This window comes from Halyomorpha halys, unplaced genomic scaffold (genome assembly GCF_000696795.3).
Source record: "Halyomorpha halys isolate HHAL.00 unplaced genomic scaffold, Hhal_1.1 Scaffold1329.1, whole genome shotgun sequence".
Classification (NCBI taxonomy): Eukaryota; Metazoa; Arthropoda; class Insecta; order Hemiptera; family Pentatomidae; genus Halyomorpha; species Halyomorpha halys.
The window spans coordinates 226,916-242,187 of record NW_027105015.1 but is presented as its reverse complement, the minus strand read 5'-3'; the positions used below and the strand labels follow the sequence as shown (position 1 = coordinate 242,187).

General features: G+C 32.2%; 1 protein-coding gene across 1 annotated transcript; it reads left to right on the top strand.

Moving 5' to 3' along the window:
* The first annotated feature begins 483 nt into the window (after positions 1-483).
* LOC106689311 (protein AAR2 homolog) lies at positions 484-11,233 on the top strand. Its single transcript, XM_014434221.3, has 8 exons — positions 484-776; positions 1,707-1,822; positions 1,890-2,009; positions 2,649-2,796; positions 5,387-5,515; positions 5,742-5,901; positions 8,663-8,793; positions 11,054-11,233. The coding sequence occupies exons 1-8, from the start codon at positions 610-612 to the stop codon at positions 11,175-11,177; spliced, it is 1,095 nt and encodes a 364-aa protein (XP_014289707.1). The 5' UTR covers positions 484-609; the 3' UTR covers positions 11,178-11,233.
* The last annotated feature ends 4,039 nt before the right edge of the window (positions 11,234-15,272 follow it).

Below are 15,272 nucleotides of genomic sequence, written 5' to 3'. Positions count from 1 at the left end.
GACTTTTAATAATAATAAGAAGAAACGAGCGTGGGTAGGGAATCGGTTGAAGAATCGTCCAATTCTTGGTCATCGTAATCTACTTCGTGAATTGAGCATGGAACCTCAACTCTACATGGCACAGGCAGGGAAAGCTTTTGACAGATTGAATAATATTCGCGCAATATTTAGTCAGCCTCCTCACATCGCGCTTTATTGTACAAAATTTTTACAGGTGTAGCATTTGAAAAAACGTTTGGACGGTCCACACAATTTTGAGTACCCCTTTTTTTACACATTTCTACTCACACTGACAAAAATTTTGAAGACGTTTTTGAACAAAATTGTTGCCATTGTGAGAGCCCTTTGTTATTGACCTGAAAATAACAAACTCCTTGATAAATCAAAGTTGAATCGAAAATCACATTGATTTATATTAATGTAAGCTTATCTCCATTTTAATTTATAATTCACTGACCTCTTTGGCTGTTATGTATGTCCCAAAAGATTGTAAACATTACCTTCCCCTACTTGTTACCTGGATATTAGATGTCAGAAATATATATTTTAGCTCATTATCAGTTGTTTAATGATTAATTCAGGTTACATGAAAAATAATATGATATAGTAATGGACCAGGAAATTGCTAAAAGGATGTTGGTAGAGGGTGCAACTATGATTTTCTTGAATATTCCCCCAGGAACAGAATTTGGAATTGATTTAAAATCATGGAACACTGGAGATAAATTTAAAGGAGTGAAAATGATTCCTCCAGGAATCCATATCATTCATTATAGGTATATTGACAATTGCTTGTTATACTCAATAGATACCAGCTACTGAATTTTTATTATGATTTTAATGTTTTTTTGGTCCTTTGATTGCCATATCATTTTTATAGTGATATTGTATTTTTAACTTAAACTTGTAATATAACTTATTTTTTATGGATGATCACAGTGGTCACTTTTTGAAAGTTTCACGGGTTCTTTTGTTAATGCTTTATGGATCTGAAATGCTAAAAAAAAAAAATTGATTTCTCACTTTTGAGAGGAAAATATTGTGGAAAACCTTCAGCCCAAAAGAAGAAGGTAATACATGGAAAAGGAGAAAAATTTACCTGTTTAAAGACAAAAATATTGTAAGATTTGTGAAGTTCAGAAGGCTGGCATGTTGCGAGATTGGACAACAATGAAACCCGGGAAAAATTGATCAGGTAGATCCTTCATGAAACAAAAAGAGTTGGGAGACCCAACCTCCAATGGTTTGATAGTGTTTACACTCATGGGTGAGAAAGCTAGAAATAAAACTGATTGGTTTGATGACTGCTGAACAGGATAAAAATGAATGGCAGAGGCTTTTTGAGAAAGACCTGATTCAGTAATCAGTTGTGCTAGAGTATTAATAATGACAATGAAAGAGAGTATATGGGGTTTCATGCCCACCCCTAATTTTCGCCATGCATCAACTGTATATCTTGGCAAATTTAAAGGCGGTAACAGTTGTAGAAACTTAAGAAATAGACTTACAACTTTTTCCTCATCATCTGTTTGAAGTGTTTGGTCCAAGCTCGATTTGGAACAATATATACAAATATTTTTTTGTCTTCCTGTATTTTTTGAATTTATTATTTTAAATTTAACCAATATTGTACTTTACTGTGTTTTTATTTATTATTATGCTCTGTATATTTTTTCTTATGTCATTTGTTAAACTTTGAATTTCAGTACCATAGGTAAATATGGTGATATATCTCCAAAAGTCTCATTTATGCATAATTTCAAGAAACAAGAATTCCTTGTTAAGAAATGGGACCTGGATTCAGAAGATATCAGTAGTGAATGTAAGTCAATGCTGTGCTGATTAATTTTGTTGTGTATTATAAATATATTGAAATAATTTATATTTAGGCATTCAAAATGAAGAAATAAAACGGTTTAAAGACAATTTATTTGAATTAGACCAGTTTTTAGGACCATATCCTTTTGATACATGGCCTCAATGGAAGAAATTGTCTAATCATATATCAGGTATTTCTTATTAATTTTAAATTTATTTACTTATTTAATTTCATGCCCCATCTATTAATTGAAAATGAATATATGAATGAGTGAAACATGTATTAGTTTTTAAAAGATAAATCAGCTAATAAATAATAAATCATCTCAAGGGTTCACTAGACTTTTATTTAGTAATCTCCTTCTTAACCTGTTGGGAAGGTTCTTTATTCTTCTCCCCAATTTTAACTTAGACATCTTAACTTTTTTAGTTATGAGAACAAAATTCTTAATTGAGTAAAACTTGTAATTAAGAATTGTTTATAAATTGAAAGTAAAAAAAACAAAACTGATCATTCCTATATTACTAAAACAAAAATTAAATTGTTATGTTGGCTCCTTAATTGTTGTCAGTTAAATAATTATTAGATTCATTTTTCTGCTCGGATCAAAAGACATTGTTTCTGAACAAATCAAGTTTTGGAAAAGTTCTCCCCAGTGGCATACCAAGAAAAGGTGGTCTGCCTTGGCCTCCATGGCAAAGACCATTTTTTATTTAAGTTTTTTTAAAGTTGAAATAACAAACTTCAAAATTTACATTAAATCTTTTATTCTGACTCATGAAAATCCGTATTAGATTTTTATCACTCCTTTCTCTTTTTTGTTTTTTAGAATCACTTCTCGAGCGTTTAAACCCAGAAAGTGGACTTATAAGATCAGCTCTAGAACTAGTTAAAGGAGAACCTAAAACTGAGAGAAGGTCAAGAGGTAGAACCAGTGAAGAGAAAGAAGAGGAACTTTTACCCAATCTCGTACCTAAGTATGAAAAAATCTTAAATTAAATTTCAAAATCTATTTTTACTTTCACTTATGTATTTAAAGTAAATTATAGTCCTTAATCAATTTTAGGAGCTTTAGGACTACTTTTCATTTTTGAGCTAGGCTGAATGCACGTGATATGGAAGGATATATTGGATACTGAAGCCTATAGAGACCGATGGTGTCGGCGTACGCTAAGAGTGATCAGCACATTTCGTAGTCTCATATGAAGCGGCTTGCGTGGTGGCCAGGAAGCCACCGATGAGAGGAAGCGCTATTATAATATTGCTGACCATATTCCCAAAGGTGAATTAAGAAAGGAGATTATAAGAAAATGGCAAAGTTGTTGGAATATGGCATTCAGTGGAAGGTGGACGACATTGAGGCCTGGGTGAATAGGAACCATGGGGAGGTAGACTACTATATCATTCAGTTTACCACAGGGCATGGTTGCTTCCTAGCATACCGGTATAGGTTTAAGCTCGATGATACTGGAGAATATCCATTGTGCCCAGGAATGAAAGAGAGCACAGAACACGTTTCCTTCTTCTGTCTCTGCTTTCATGAAGAAAGGATTGATTCCGACGTGCCTTCGGCTCAGACCTGGCAGCAGATAATGCCGTCAAGGTTATGCTGCTTAACCACGATTACTGGATGGCAGGCCCTACACAGGTGATGCAAAAGTTAAGAAATGAGGAGAAAGAAAGGTGAACCAGGAGATAGCCTAAAACAATGAGGCAGCACTCAGCCACTCCTCCCATAAAGTAATGCCTAACAGCGGTCCCATGGAGGGTGATAAACAGGTGTAGGGAGGTTGGTTTTAGTGAGTAAAAATCCCACACGGATAGGTACGGGTCTATACGTGTCTTTTGAAGATTTCCACCTACCCTCCTAAAAAAAAAACATCATCACTGCAAGATGGACCTGTATAATAGATGCCCTACAAACTGTGGCAGTGCCAGTCTATGTTATGAGAGTTCTTACTGACTACTTAAAAGATAGAGCTCTGTTTTATCTTTCAGACATAGGCCAAAGGAGATACAAGGTTACTGGTGGTGTCACATAGGGCTCTGTAGTAGGGCATCTTCTGTGGAATGTCATGTACGATGCAATTTTCAAATCGACAATGCCGGAGGGAGCCACAGATCACAAGACTGAGGTTCTTCTAGTCACTAGCAGGAAGCAAACTGAGTGCATCACTGTCACAGTGGGTAGGCACGAAATTCATTCCCAGTCTTGCTTAAAATACCTATGAGTCATGATCGATGCATGTCCCCGCACGCATGTGTTGAACTTTTTTTTAAGAAAGCAAGGATGCAACTGTATCCAATTTGTATCCTTGGGAATGGCCTGTGGGCCGAAACGTTGGAGAATTTTAAAGAATAAAAGTTGAGAGAAAAAAGCATCAAAATTGTGTAAATTGATAATAAACTAAACCACTCTCAAACAATCATATATAAAAAATAATTAAACAAAATAATTCTTTCTTTAATATTTAATATATATATATATTTATATTCAATTATTTTTTAAATTTATAATTGCTTCCTAAAGGTCAAAAACTTAAAACAAAAATATTATATCTTTTATTTATTAATTGTTTTCTCTAATTACTTTATTACCACAATTGAAACTAACAAATTGAATAAAATTGTAGATGCACTATTTTTGAAACCAATTGTAAATTTTATTGTTCTGAGGAGAGGGACATAGTATCATTGAAATGTCCAAAAATTAAATACATATATGTGTTGAAAATTTGTATTTTTGTTTTAAGTTTTTGACCTTTAAGCGATTATAAATTTTAAAAATATATAGGTCATATAATAAAACAAAGAAATATATTTAATTATTTTTATTTTTATTTTTTTAGGATTGTAATAGTCAATGATTAATTTTTTGCTATTTTTGGGTGTAATGCGCAAAATTTCTTGATGATATTTTGAACAGTTTAAGAGAAAAGTATTATTAAAGGTGTATGTGATGGGCATTCTTTCTTAGGCTTCAGATAGCTCCAAATTTATAAGAAAATTATCTTGTCAAAAACCATAAATAATAGGGCAAACAAATTTTTCTATGTTACTCAGAATAGTAGAAGAATTAACTGTACCACGTTTCATCTAACTCAGTGGTTCGCCAACTTTTTTCCCCCACAGTACCCTTATCGAGCAAAAAATATATAAAAATGTCGCCACTATCCATAGAGCAGTTAAGTATGAAAGGATATATGAAAATGTATATATTATAAAAATTTTAAATATTTGTCTTCTTTTTTTTTTGTAATATTTTAAAAGAGTGGTAATCCCTTGCAGCACCCTTGTTGGAATATGCTTGGGGCACCCACTTTCGTAATAACTGATCTGAATAACACTAAGTGGGGGGTGGGTGTCGAATCAATTGTTTATCGGATAATTTGACATGGAATAACCCTGGAACTAACAACAAGTGGATCCTAAACTGTAAAAAATTACCGTACCCTACTTTTCTGAACTTAAGTAGTTAATGAAGTAAAATAAAAAAAACAGTGATTCATGATTTTGTGCTTAATTGCCTTTTTACATACTTTCTCATTTAATTTACTTTCATTTCAGAGAAGGAAGTAATATAAGAATGACCCCTTTACCTGAAGCTTACCCAGAAGGTTGCAGCCCTGCAGAAATTACTTTGCACTCCATGGACAGCACTTATACCCTTGAGAAAATAATTTCACAGTTTAATAAGTATTTATTTTTTATTTAACAATTCTTATTTAATTATTAGTTTATTAGATATTTATTATAGTGTTCATCTCTTTATCTTTGGGATGTAAAAATGAAATATCAGCGCACTTTTATAAAAATTTGTACTATGTATTTTAATGAAAAATATGAATGTGTAATATGAACAAATAAGTTAGTTATTATTCTTAATCACAATAGTTGTTTGAAATCATCTACATATTTTTAGTGAAATGGATCTGTTAGGAGAGCTGCAGTTTTTGTTTATTTGTTTCTTGGTGGGACAATCACTCGAGGCTATGGAATCATGGAGAACATTATTTAGAACTCTCTGTAAAGTTAGAAGTGGTCTAGTCAGAAGAAGAGGGTTATACTCAGCGTTTCTAAAGGTTTGATATAAAACATATCTATAGATTTTGTTTTTTTCCTTCAGGTACTCATAAGAACTTGACGATCTTTGGCCAATTATTATGATTCTCAAGCATGATTGTAATCATGGAGATAGTGAATAATTGGTATTGAACAATTTTGAACCACTTTCTCTTTGTTATTGCATACCACTTTGAAGTCCATACCATCTTGGGACCAAGTATTAATTTCAACTTATATGGAGTTGCCTATGGTCAATTTGGAAGATCTCTACCTTAAACATATGATTTACTAGTTTCTAATATAGAAAGATGAATTAAATATAAATGGTAATTTTGCTGTACTTGTAGTTCTGAGTTAGGTGATGGAGTGGGATTTTGAAGTTTGGTTTGTGAGGAATGTGGAAATAACTTGATTATTTAGTATTGTTCTGGCCTCAATACAGTCATGACCATGAAGGAGCAGTAGCATAGTATTGGTTTTTGCCGCCTGGGACAGATGCCACAAATTTGATGCTCCAATATGTATTCAACATGTAGAACTGGCTCTTTAACAGATAAAGACGCTCAAGATGACAGATAGGGGACAAAATTGCTCCTCAGTTCTTTAAATATGGGGGACATGGACTCATTAAACTGCTGCAAGGGTTATTTCAGACTGTATAGGATGTTAAGACAATTCCAAAAGATTTGGAATACAGCTTGATTATTCTAATCCACAAAAAAGGTAGTCAAATAGATTGTTCTAATCACAGGCCAATCAGTCTCTTGTCCATTAACTACAAAGCGTTTTCACACATTCTAGAAAGAAGATTATGACAAATTATGGAGGAACAAGCTGGTTTCCGCCCTGAGAGGCAGACCCAGGATGATATCATATTATAATATAAATATATTATTATTATTATAAAACATTAACAGCCGAAGAATCATTGGTGTATAAAGCATAAAGATGATACTCTGCCAGTCTCTTTTGTATACAAGTGATACTGTTCTCATGTATGACAAAAGAGAGAAACTGGAGTAAGCTCTACTGGAATGGCAGGAAGAACAAAAGCGAAAAGGGGTGGCCATCAATGCCTCCAGGAGTAAGGTACTGGTCCTTTCCTGGGATGAGCTAGTGAACTGTAACAATGAGGTTCTCAAAGTGGTCATGAACTTTTCTTAGGGACCAACATAAATTGACAGTGGGTATCCATGTTATTAAGGTGTTTATTTTGTGGAAGAAATTTTTCTATTACTCCGATATATTTCCAAAAAACTAAGAAAACATACCTTCTTCAAATTTCTTCCACCCACCACTCTCATCCATCAGAACTTTTAGTACTCAATATGTGCTGTCAACATTAAAATTTATGGGGTAAGTGGATGAAGGAGTTATGTTACAAATAGTATATTTTACAAAAACAAGATTCAATTCTTTTTTGTTAGAGCTTGTTATGTTTTTAAGTGTACATAGCCCCTTCTACATCTAGGTATCTCAGTTATTAATTGGATTTTGAGGTTAGAGTACCTCACACTAGCTAGGTAGGCACCTACCCCCTAAATCCAAACTAAAGATTCAAAATATCTAAAAATGGTACATACCACCTTCAATTATAGTTCTATGAATATTGTAATAATTTTAAAAATATTAAAAAATAAAATAAAAAGAATTTTTGCTAGTTTTATAACTTTTCTCAAATATAAGAGATACTTGGGTTCAAATTAAGAACACTAATATCAAATGGATAATATAATTTTATTATATAAAATGAAAGACTCTTAATCTCAGGGCGTGTGGTTGCTAGACAATCAGAATACAGATACAATAATTTCTCTTAATTTAAATTAAAATCTATTTTACACATGTATCTATTATTATGCATACAAAACTAACCAAGCTCACGGTCTTCCTTCTGAGATCCTTGATGTTTTCTTTTCTCTTATTGTGCTGGCGTCCAAAAATGGCTTCTTCTTCTTGCTGGACAGAAATTGATGAAGCTTCATCCTCTCTCTCTGGAGCCCCAGACAAAAGTGAGCACTTCTCAAAATGGAAACCTGCCTTGAGGTTACATGTAAACATCATTGTCCCCCAACAGTTAGGGATTTTTCCAAATGATTTATTTTCTGAATATTATTCATTTGCACTATTCCTTGATTTCTATTTTTCCTTTAATTTACTGTATTTTCAATTATGATGGGAAGAGTTAAAATAGTTTTTATGATATTTGAATCTGCTCAATGTGGCCTTGATTTAACATACCGCCATCTTGGTTTTTTGTATCACGAAGTTATTATAAACAATGAAACTTGGTTAGTTTGCTTTTTGGATAAACAAAACAAATGAATATTAAAATGATACATAAAATAAAACATATTAAAACCATTTATACATCAAAATATACTATTTACTAAAAAATAGCATATTACAATATGGTGTTTAGAAATCAATCTCCTCTGTCCTCAGAAATACACATAACTGACATGACTATAATCCATGCCACTCCTAGAACTCCTACCTCTAAGATCAGTGAAGGATACTTATTATTAAGTATTATTATTTTTAATTAATAATATTTTTACTTAGTAACTTGAATCAATGAAATAATTAATAATACAATAAAAATAGTCACAGTAAACATAAGTTGAGGGAGCATGTAGAACAAAAAAAGAAACATCATTAATTCATTTGTGAAACAATATATTTTCCTAATAATAATAAGCTACTATTATAATTATATTCCTTTTCAAATATTCGATCTAAATGAATTAATATCAACTAATAATTTTTTTAATACAGGTACTGGAAACTCAGTTAATTTTCATCCCAGAAGACTTTTTGGTCGACATAGTAGCATCAAATAATGTAATTTACTCAAGTCTTAGAGATCTTTTCCGTTCAATGAAAGAAGAAGCAGGTGTTGAGCCAAGGTAATAATGGTAAAACTATTTATGCTTTCTGGCTACTAGCCTGTACATATTTAAATTTATGTGTACAGAAGAACTTCCCATAATGGAAACTATTAACAAATGGACCACTCTGATAAGCAGACTGTTTTATTTTCACAGGTGTTATACCATTTACATTGTCCTCAACTTCTAAAAAACAGGCCTGGGCACTAATTTAGACTCTTTTGTTTAAAAAAAGTTTCTCTTAAACAGAATGTAGAATGAAAAGAAAGATATAATTTCTTCAAATAGGAGATGGTTATAGCTAATGTGGAATGGGAGAGGAGCCGTTTCACTCTTTGTGAACAATTCCTTTCTTCCGATTAACATTTTCTACCTCCCCTCCCCCTCCCCCTCTTCAGTCTAATACTTTTTTATGTACATAATTTCTATTCATTTATCATACGACACTTTAACTAGGTACATATCATTTGCTAATGAAGTTAAATATTTCTTGTGTTTAAAAAATCATTGAATTAGCATTAGCCTCATGCACTAAACTGCACAGAAATTGTTGAGCTATGAATTGTTTTATCAGTTCATAGCCACAGGAATCATTGCGCTCCAGCTGATAAATCAGTTCATAGTCCCTAAGTAGAAAGCTACCATTAAACATAAGGGCTCAAATTTTTGCAAATGTACTCTACTTTTAAAAAAGTTTGTTTTTCATTTGGTTGGCAGTTTCCATGATATTAAACATGAAATGAAAAGTTTTGGGTTTTCTTGAACAGAATAAACTTCTTGTCATCTTTTGAGGTCGCTAATTTAAATTTTTAATGTTAATCCAAACAAAAACAATATATTAAAAAGACAGAACTACTCAACCTTTTCTAATTAATTACTCCCTTGTTTTACTTTGTTTCTTAGACCATATTGCATTCGCCCAGCCATTTTTTATTCCAGCTGCTTTAAGATTACAAATGTGCATTTTCCATTTCAGGCCTGTGAAAATAGTTATTTTATTTGCCAAAATCCTAGTTTAAAATAAGTCACCTTTTTTGCCCTAGCTCTCAGCCGGATTATGTGGTTTTCATGTGCGAGGACAGCTAACATACTTATAAGTGGAATTATCATATTTTTTAAGTATTGTAAATTTTTTTTCTTAAGGATGAATGAATTTCTTATAAGCTAATTAGTGCTAAACTGAAAGGTGAACCTCTGAGGGTAGGCTGGGTTAGGTCTGACCTTGAAGATTTAGCTTAGTTGAGTGGAGGTATGTATGCAACAATTGTTGATGGTGTTGGCATCCAACCTTCAGATTTGCCTATATATGTATTTGCTGGGTCTTGAGGATCATTCAATAATACAATTTTTTAATAATACGTCTTTTGGCGACATTTTCAAAATATAGTTTAATACAAACATTACTTACAATTCTCAACTGCAGTGTGTTCTACATTATGATGCTACCTTCTTCAGATTTAGGGAAGGACTGAATCGGTTTTGAAATGAAGGTAAGGTTTGTTTAGGTTTCCCCACATGTACTGTTTTTTTTTATTTCTCAGTAGGTAGCCAGTCTGTTCTTGATATTTTGTCTATTTCTATTTTATGTTGTTTTGTGTCTTTATGTATTTATTAGGTTATAATAACATGAATTTAAATTTTGTACATCTGATTTTTTATTAATGGCTTGATTCTTATATTTTTCTTTTGTGATCATTTTTTTTAAACATAAGAATCAAGCCATTAATAAAAAATCAGATGTTTTAAATCCACGTTATTCTAACCTGATAAATCCATAAAGACACAATTAACAACATAAAGTTGAAACAGACACAATATCAAGAACAGACAGACTACCTACTGAGAAACCTAAATAAATCTTACCTTCATTTAAATACCGATTCAGTCCTTCACTAAATCTAAAGATGGTAGCATCATAATGTAGAACACACTGTAGATAAGAATTGTAACGTTTGTATTAAACCATACTTTGATTGTAATATTTATTAGTCAGAGACTGCACCATTTACTTGTAGCTTTGTGACAATTATTTGAAGAGAATGTATGTTCTAAAAAACTGTGTTTTTCTCATTATAGGGCATGACTATGCAAACAATAAAGTTGTGAAACGTCATCAAAAGATGTATTATTACAAAGTTGTATTATTGACTGATCCTCAAGACCCACCAAAAAAAATATATACCTACAACAGTCGTGAAAAAAGTTATCAATATTTATATTTATTATTTTAACGATTGCAATGTTTATCTAATATTTAGCTTTTCCCATTATTCTTTAGGCTAAAATGTGAAGCAGAACACCTAAAAGAGAGGTTAACGCACAAATTTGGTTGGGATTTCGAAGACCTTGAAGAAGAAGTCGGAGATGAAGCTCCAGTGATTGTTGACTTACAAGATGTTTAACTTATTTTTATTATTTTTTTTTTTTAACAATAAATAAAATGTAGTTATGTTGTAATTATAGGTCTATTATTCTTATATTCCTATGTGAACCTCCTTTCAGTGGTTCATTTCTAAAGTCTTCAGGTTCCTGTCATTACTATCCAACCATCCTCATCGGGAAATTCTATAGAAAAGTCTCCTCGAAAATTTATGTATGGAGAACAGCTGCACTATAAATTTAAAGTACTATTATTTCATTTTAAATAAAAAAAACAAATACTTCAATTCTTTCTTTTGTTCCCAGAGTTAATTAAAATAGATAAATTGTATGTTTTGTTTTTTATTTGAAATATTTTATGGTTCTATTGAAACTCTCTTTGTGAAGAGATTCTCTTATTACAGGTTAAGAAAGTCATAGTAATAACTATATGACTTCCAAAACTACTCTTATTTATCAAGTTCTATTGTATAGTCCCATTAACAGAAAACTTCCATATCTCCTTCAACATTAACCATCCATAGAACTTTCTACCAAGATATTTGACTGGAGAGTCATGAGTGCTGAAAGGGAATGCAACTTTGTATATTACAAAAAAATTTATAATTGATATGACAAATATACAGTGCATTTCTTTGCTCTGTTTTTCTTATTTTCCTTGATATTCAACTACTCTAAGAATAATTTTCGCGATATTATCATCGTTACTATATCAAAATATTGAAATTAGCTGACAACACCAAGGAGTCTGGAGTGTTAACGTCAAAATGAATTGGAATAACAATAAAGGCTTAGGGAACTCGAAGGCTTGATGCAGATACCACCAATCATTCTCTACATACATCTGTCCAATGACACTCCTCTAAACCCAAATCTACTAACTTAGTCTTAAAGCAATCCTTCCAATAACGTTAAGATCTACCCCTTGGAATTTTACCTGTCGCATCGGTGTTTATTTAAATTTTATGGATCCGTTGGTTACTAACTCCTACAATCTTATTCATCGCAATGCTATAACCTGAATTATTTTTACTTAGTGGAGTTCCCTCAATTCAGAGTTGTGTAGCAATCTAAATTCTGCTGTTAACTCATCCTTTTTCGGTCCGAATACTTTATTTTTAAAAACATTAAGACGCTGTTCGTAAAAGGCCATGTTTCGCATCCATAAGGAACTATGGGAAGGATTTGTTATTCCGACCACGGTTCTGCACTTTGGTATTCAGTCGAAGGAGATTGACAATTATTTCTTGTATTCAAAATACTGTCAGTGTTTCATAAACGTATCCAATATATATACGGGATTAGCTAAAGTATTATTATTTTTATTTCTTATTACCGTCACTACGAATTCTCATACTTTACGAACCGATTAATACATTTGAACATTTCTCTCACGTTATTTTCGTTTTTTTTTTTGTTTTTTTTGTATTTTCTATTTCTTTTATGTTCTGTTTAAGATATTCTCTTTTTTTATTTCTGAGGAATTTAGACATCTCATTCTTTAAGGCCCGAAACATTGTTTTCGCTAGAATAATTGAGAGTTTTTAGCTCAGCGGCTTTTCTTTGTTCGCACATTTTAAGACAGTCTTCATCGAACCAGGGTTTGTTCTTTTTACTTTCCCTTTTACCGAAACATCAAGCTTGCATGTGAATTTGGATGGTTTTCAGTTGTTCTAGGCGATTTGGTAAAACTTCCTTAAGCCATAATACCATTTGCTCTGTTCCATGTAAACTGTTACTCTTGGTGTGATTTGTTTTTTTATTTTATGTGTTGTTTCTTCTCAGTTCTTTTTTTCTACATTCTTGCACCGAATTCAGGAGATGCATCTTGTCTTGAGGATTTTTTGAGTTGGTAAAATTAAGTTAGAATTTGTCACTCAGCATTGGACCAGAATGCACTCTTTATGTGTTTAAATTTTCCTAAGAATTCGTTATAGACCCTAAATATGATTTCTTTGCATGAGCTCCGTGTCCAATATATGTCATTTCTAGAGTTGTCAGTTCGTTGTTAAGACTTTTTGCAAATTGCCCTGCAATTTCTGGAACCTTGAGTTTCTCTTTTGCTAACTTATTGGAATGTCCTTCCTGCGCACTTCATACGAAAGACATTCTTGCCCAAATTCTGAATGAAGAAGATTAAATCGATATTCACTTCTCCGTAAGACCGCACATCCATCTTGTTGGAACTTTGTTATGCCCAGATCAAAACATGGTCAAGTGATCACCTCATCATTTGAATGCCTAGCCAGCGGTGTTCATAAATAATAGTTAATATATAACTACCACTTAATTCTTAATCTCTTAATATACAGTTCTGTGAAAAAATATAAACTCGACTTATAAAATTAAAATATTTTAAAAATTTAAAAGTAAATTTTTAACACCTTAATGTTTTAGACTTCTTTTTATGTTATTAGTTTGGCAAGAAGCTTTAAATGGCCTTTGATCTGTTTGATAATTTATGAACATCAGATTTTGTAAACAAATCTTGTTTATGTTGTGAATAACTATAAACTCAATGTTTGTTCCTTCTATTGTTAGGTGTATGAATGGATTAATACCTCCTCAGTTTCTTCCTACTGTTGAAGAGAGATTATATTGTTCGTTTTTTATACTGTATTGCTTTTGAATTAGTATTTTTTTTTAAAATAATGCCACCCGGAACTCAACTTACTGAAATTGAGCAGCGAAGGAGAATGAACCTAAAAAGAGGTGGGATGGCTCAGAAGCAAATTGCTCGTGAAATAAACAGCTCTCATGGTGTTGTCAAGAACTTTTTAAAGTGCGGCTCTGACAATTATAGGAAAAATAGAAGTGGAAGATCTCCAAATCTTTCCAATCATGTGAAACGGGCGGTTTTGAAAGAAGTCGTGAAAACTGATGCATCTTCAGCTCAGATTGTGAGGCAATTCACTTTAGGATGTGATGCTAGCTTGGTGAGGAAGTGGATAGCTAAATCATTTTTTTTTTTAATATTGTAAGGTTAGGAGAAAACTACTGCACAAAAAATATCATTTGCAACGATGACTGCAGTTTGCTGAAAGACATATTCAAGATAGCAAAAAATGGACAAGCGTTATTTTTTGTGATGAAAAAAAATTAACATTGGTATTCCATAAGATTTTAATTGCTACTGGCATGATCTTAGAAAATAAAATTGTAAGGAAGGTCGCATTGGGGTGGCGAAGTAATGGTAAGAAGCATGCTTTTAATGAATAGGGGAGGTCTCGAATTGCATTAATTTCCGGCAAAATGAATGCTGTTAGTTATCAAAATGTTGTAGGAGAGTTCCTTTTGCCGTTTATTACAATTTTGGAAGAAGAAGAAATCATTTTTCAACAAAATAACGCGTCGATTCATACAGCACGCTCTAAAAAACAATGGTTTCAGGATTTTGGGATCAATGTTTTGGATTGGCCAGCTCTTAGTCCGGATCTCAATTCGATTGAAAGTTTGTGGAAATGGCTAAAGAAGTCTACGACCTTCAGAAGCAGAAATCTAAAATATTGATGAGCTCGAAGAAAGGATCACACAAGCTTGGGAAAACATGCGAGAGAGCACTTTAAGTAATTTAGTAAGAGTTGTTACCAAAAGACTGTTCGAGGAGAACAAAAAACATAGCAGAAGTTCTCATTATTGGAACGAATTTAATTATCAAAGAGACAGACAATTTTTGAGTTTATACTTTTTCACAGATTTGTTTTATTATTTTGTCCCAATTGTAGTAAATCCTAGCAATAGGATTAAATTGTTTATTAAAATTGTAACCAATCATTTACAGAATACATTAAACGATATCTTTTGTTACTCAGATTAAAAAATAAATGAAAAACTAATTGAGATAGTTCTTTTTCTCGAGTTTATATTTTTTCACAGAGCTGTATAAATTTCCAAAGCTTAGGTTTATGAGCATGTATCTATTTGTATTTTCAACTCTATATATTATACATGCATACATACGAAATAAAAATAAATCTGTACCATGACAACCCCATATAGGGAAGTACTGTTACTAGACCAACGGTTGTGCAAGTAGGTGATTTGGTCGGAATCTCGCTCGACCGCCATATTTTCCCCAATTAAGGACACCGGCTATATGAGGGTGAATGGACAGCGGA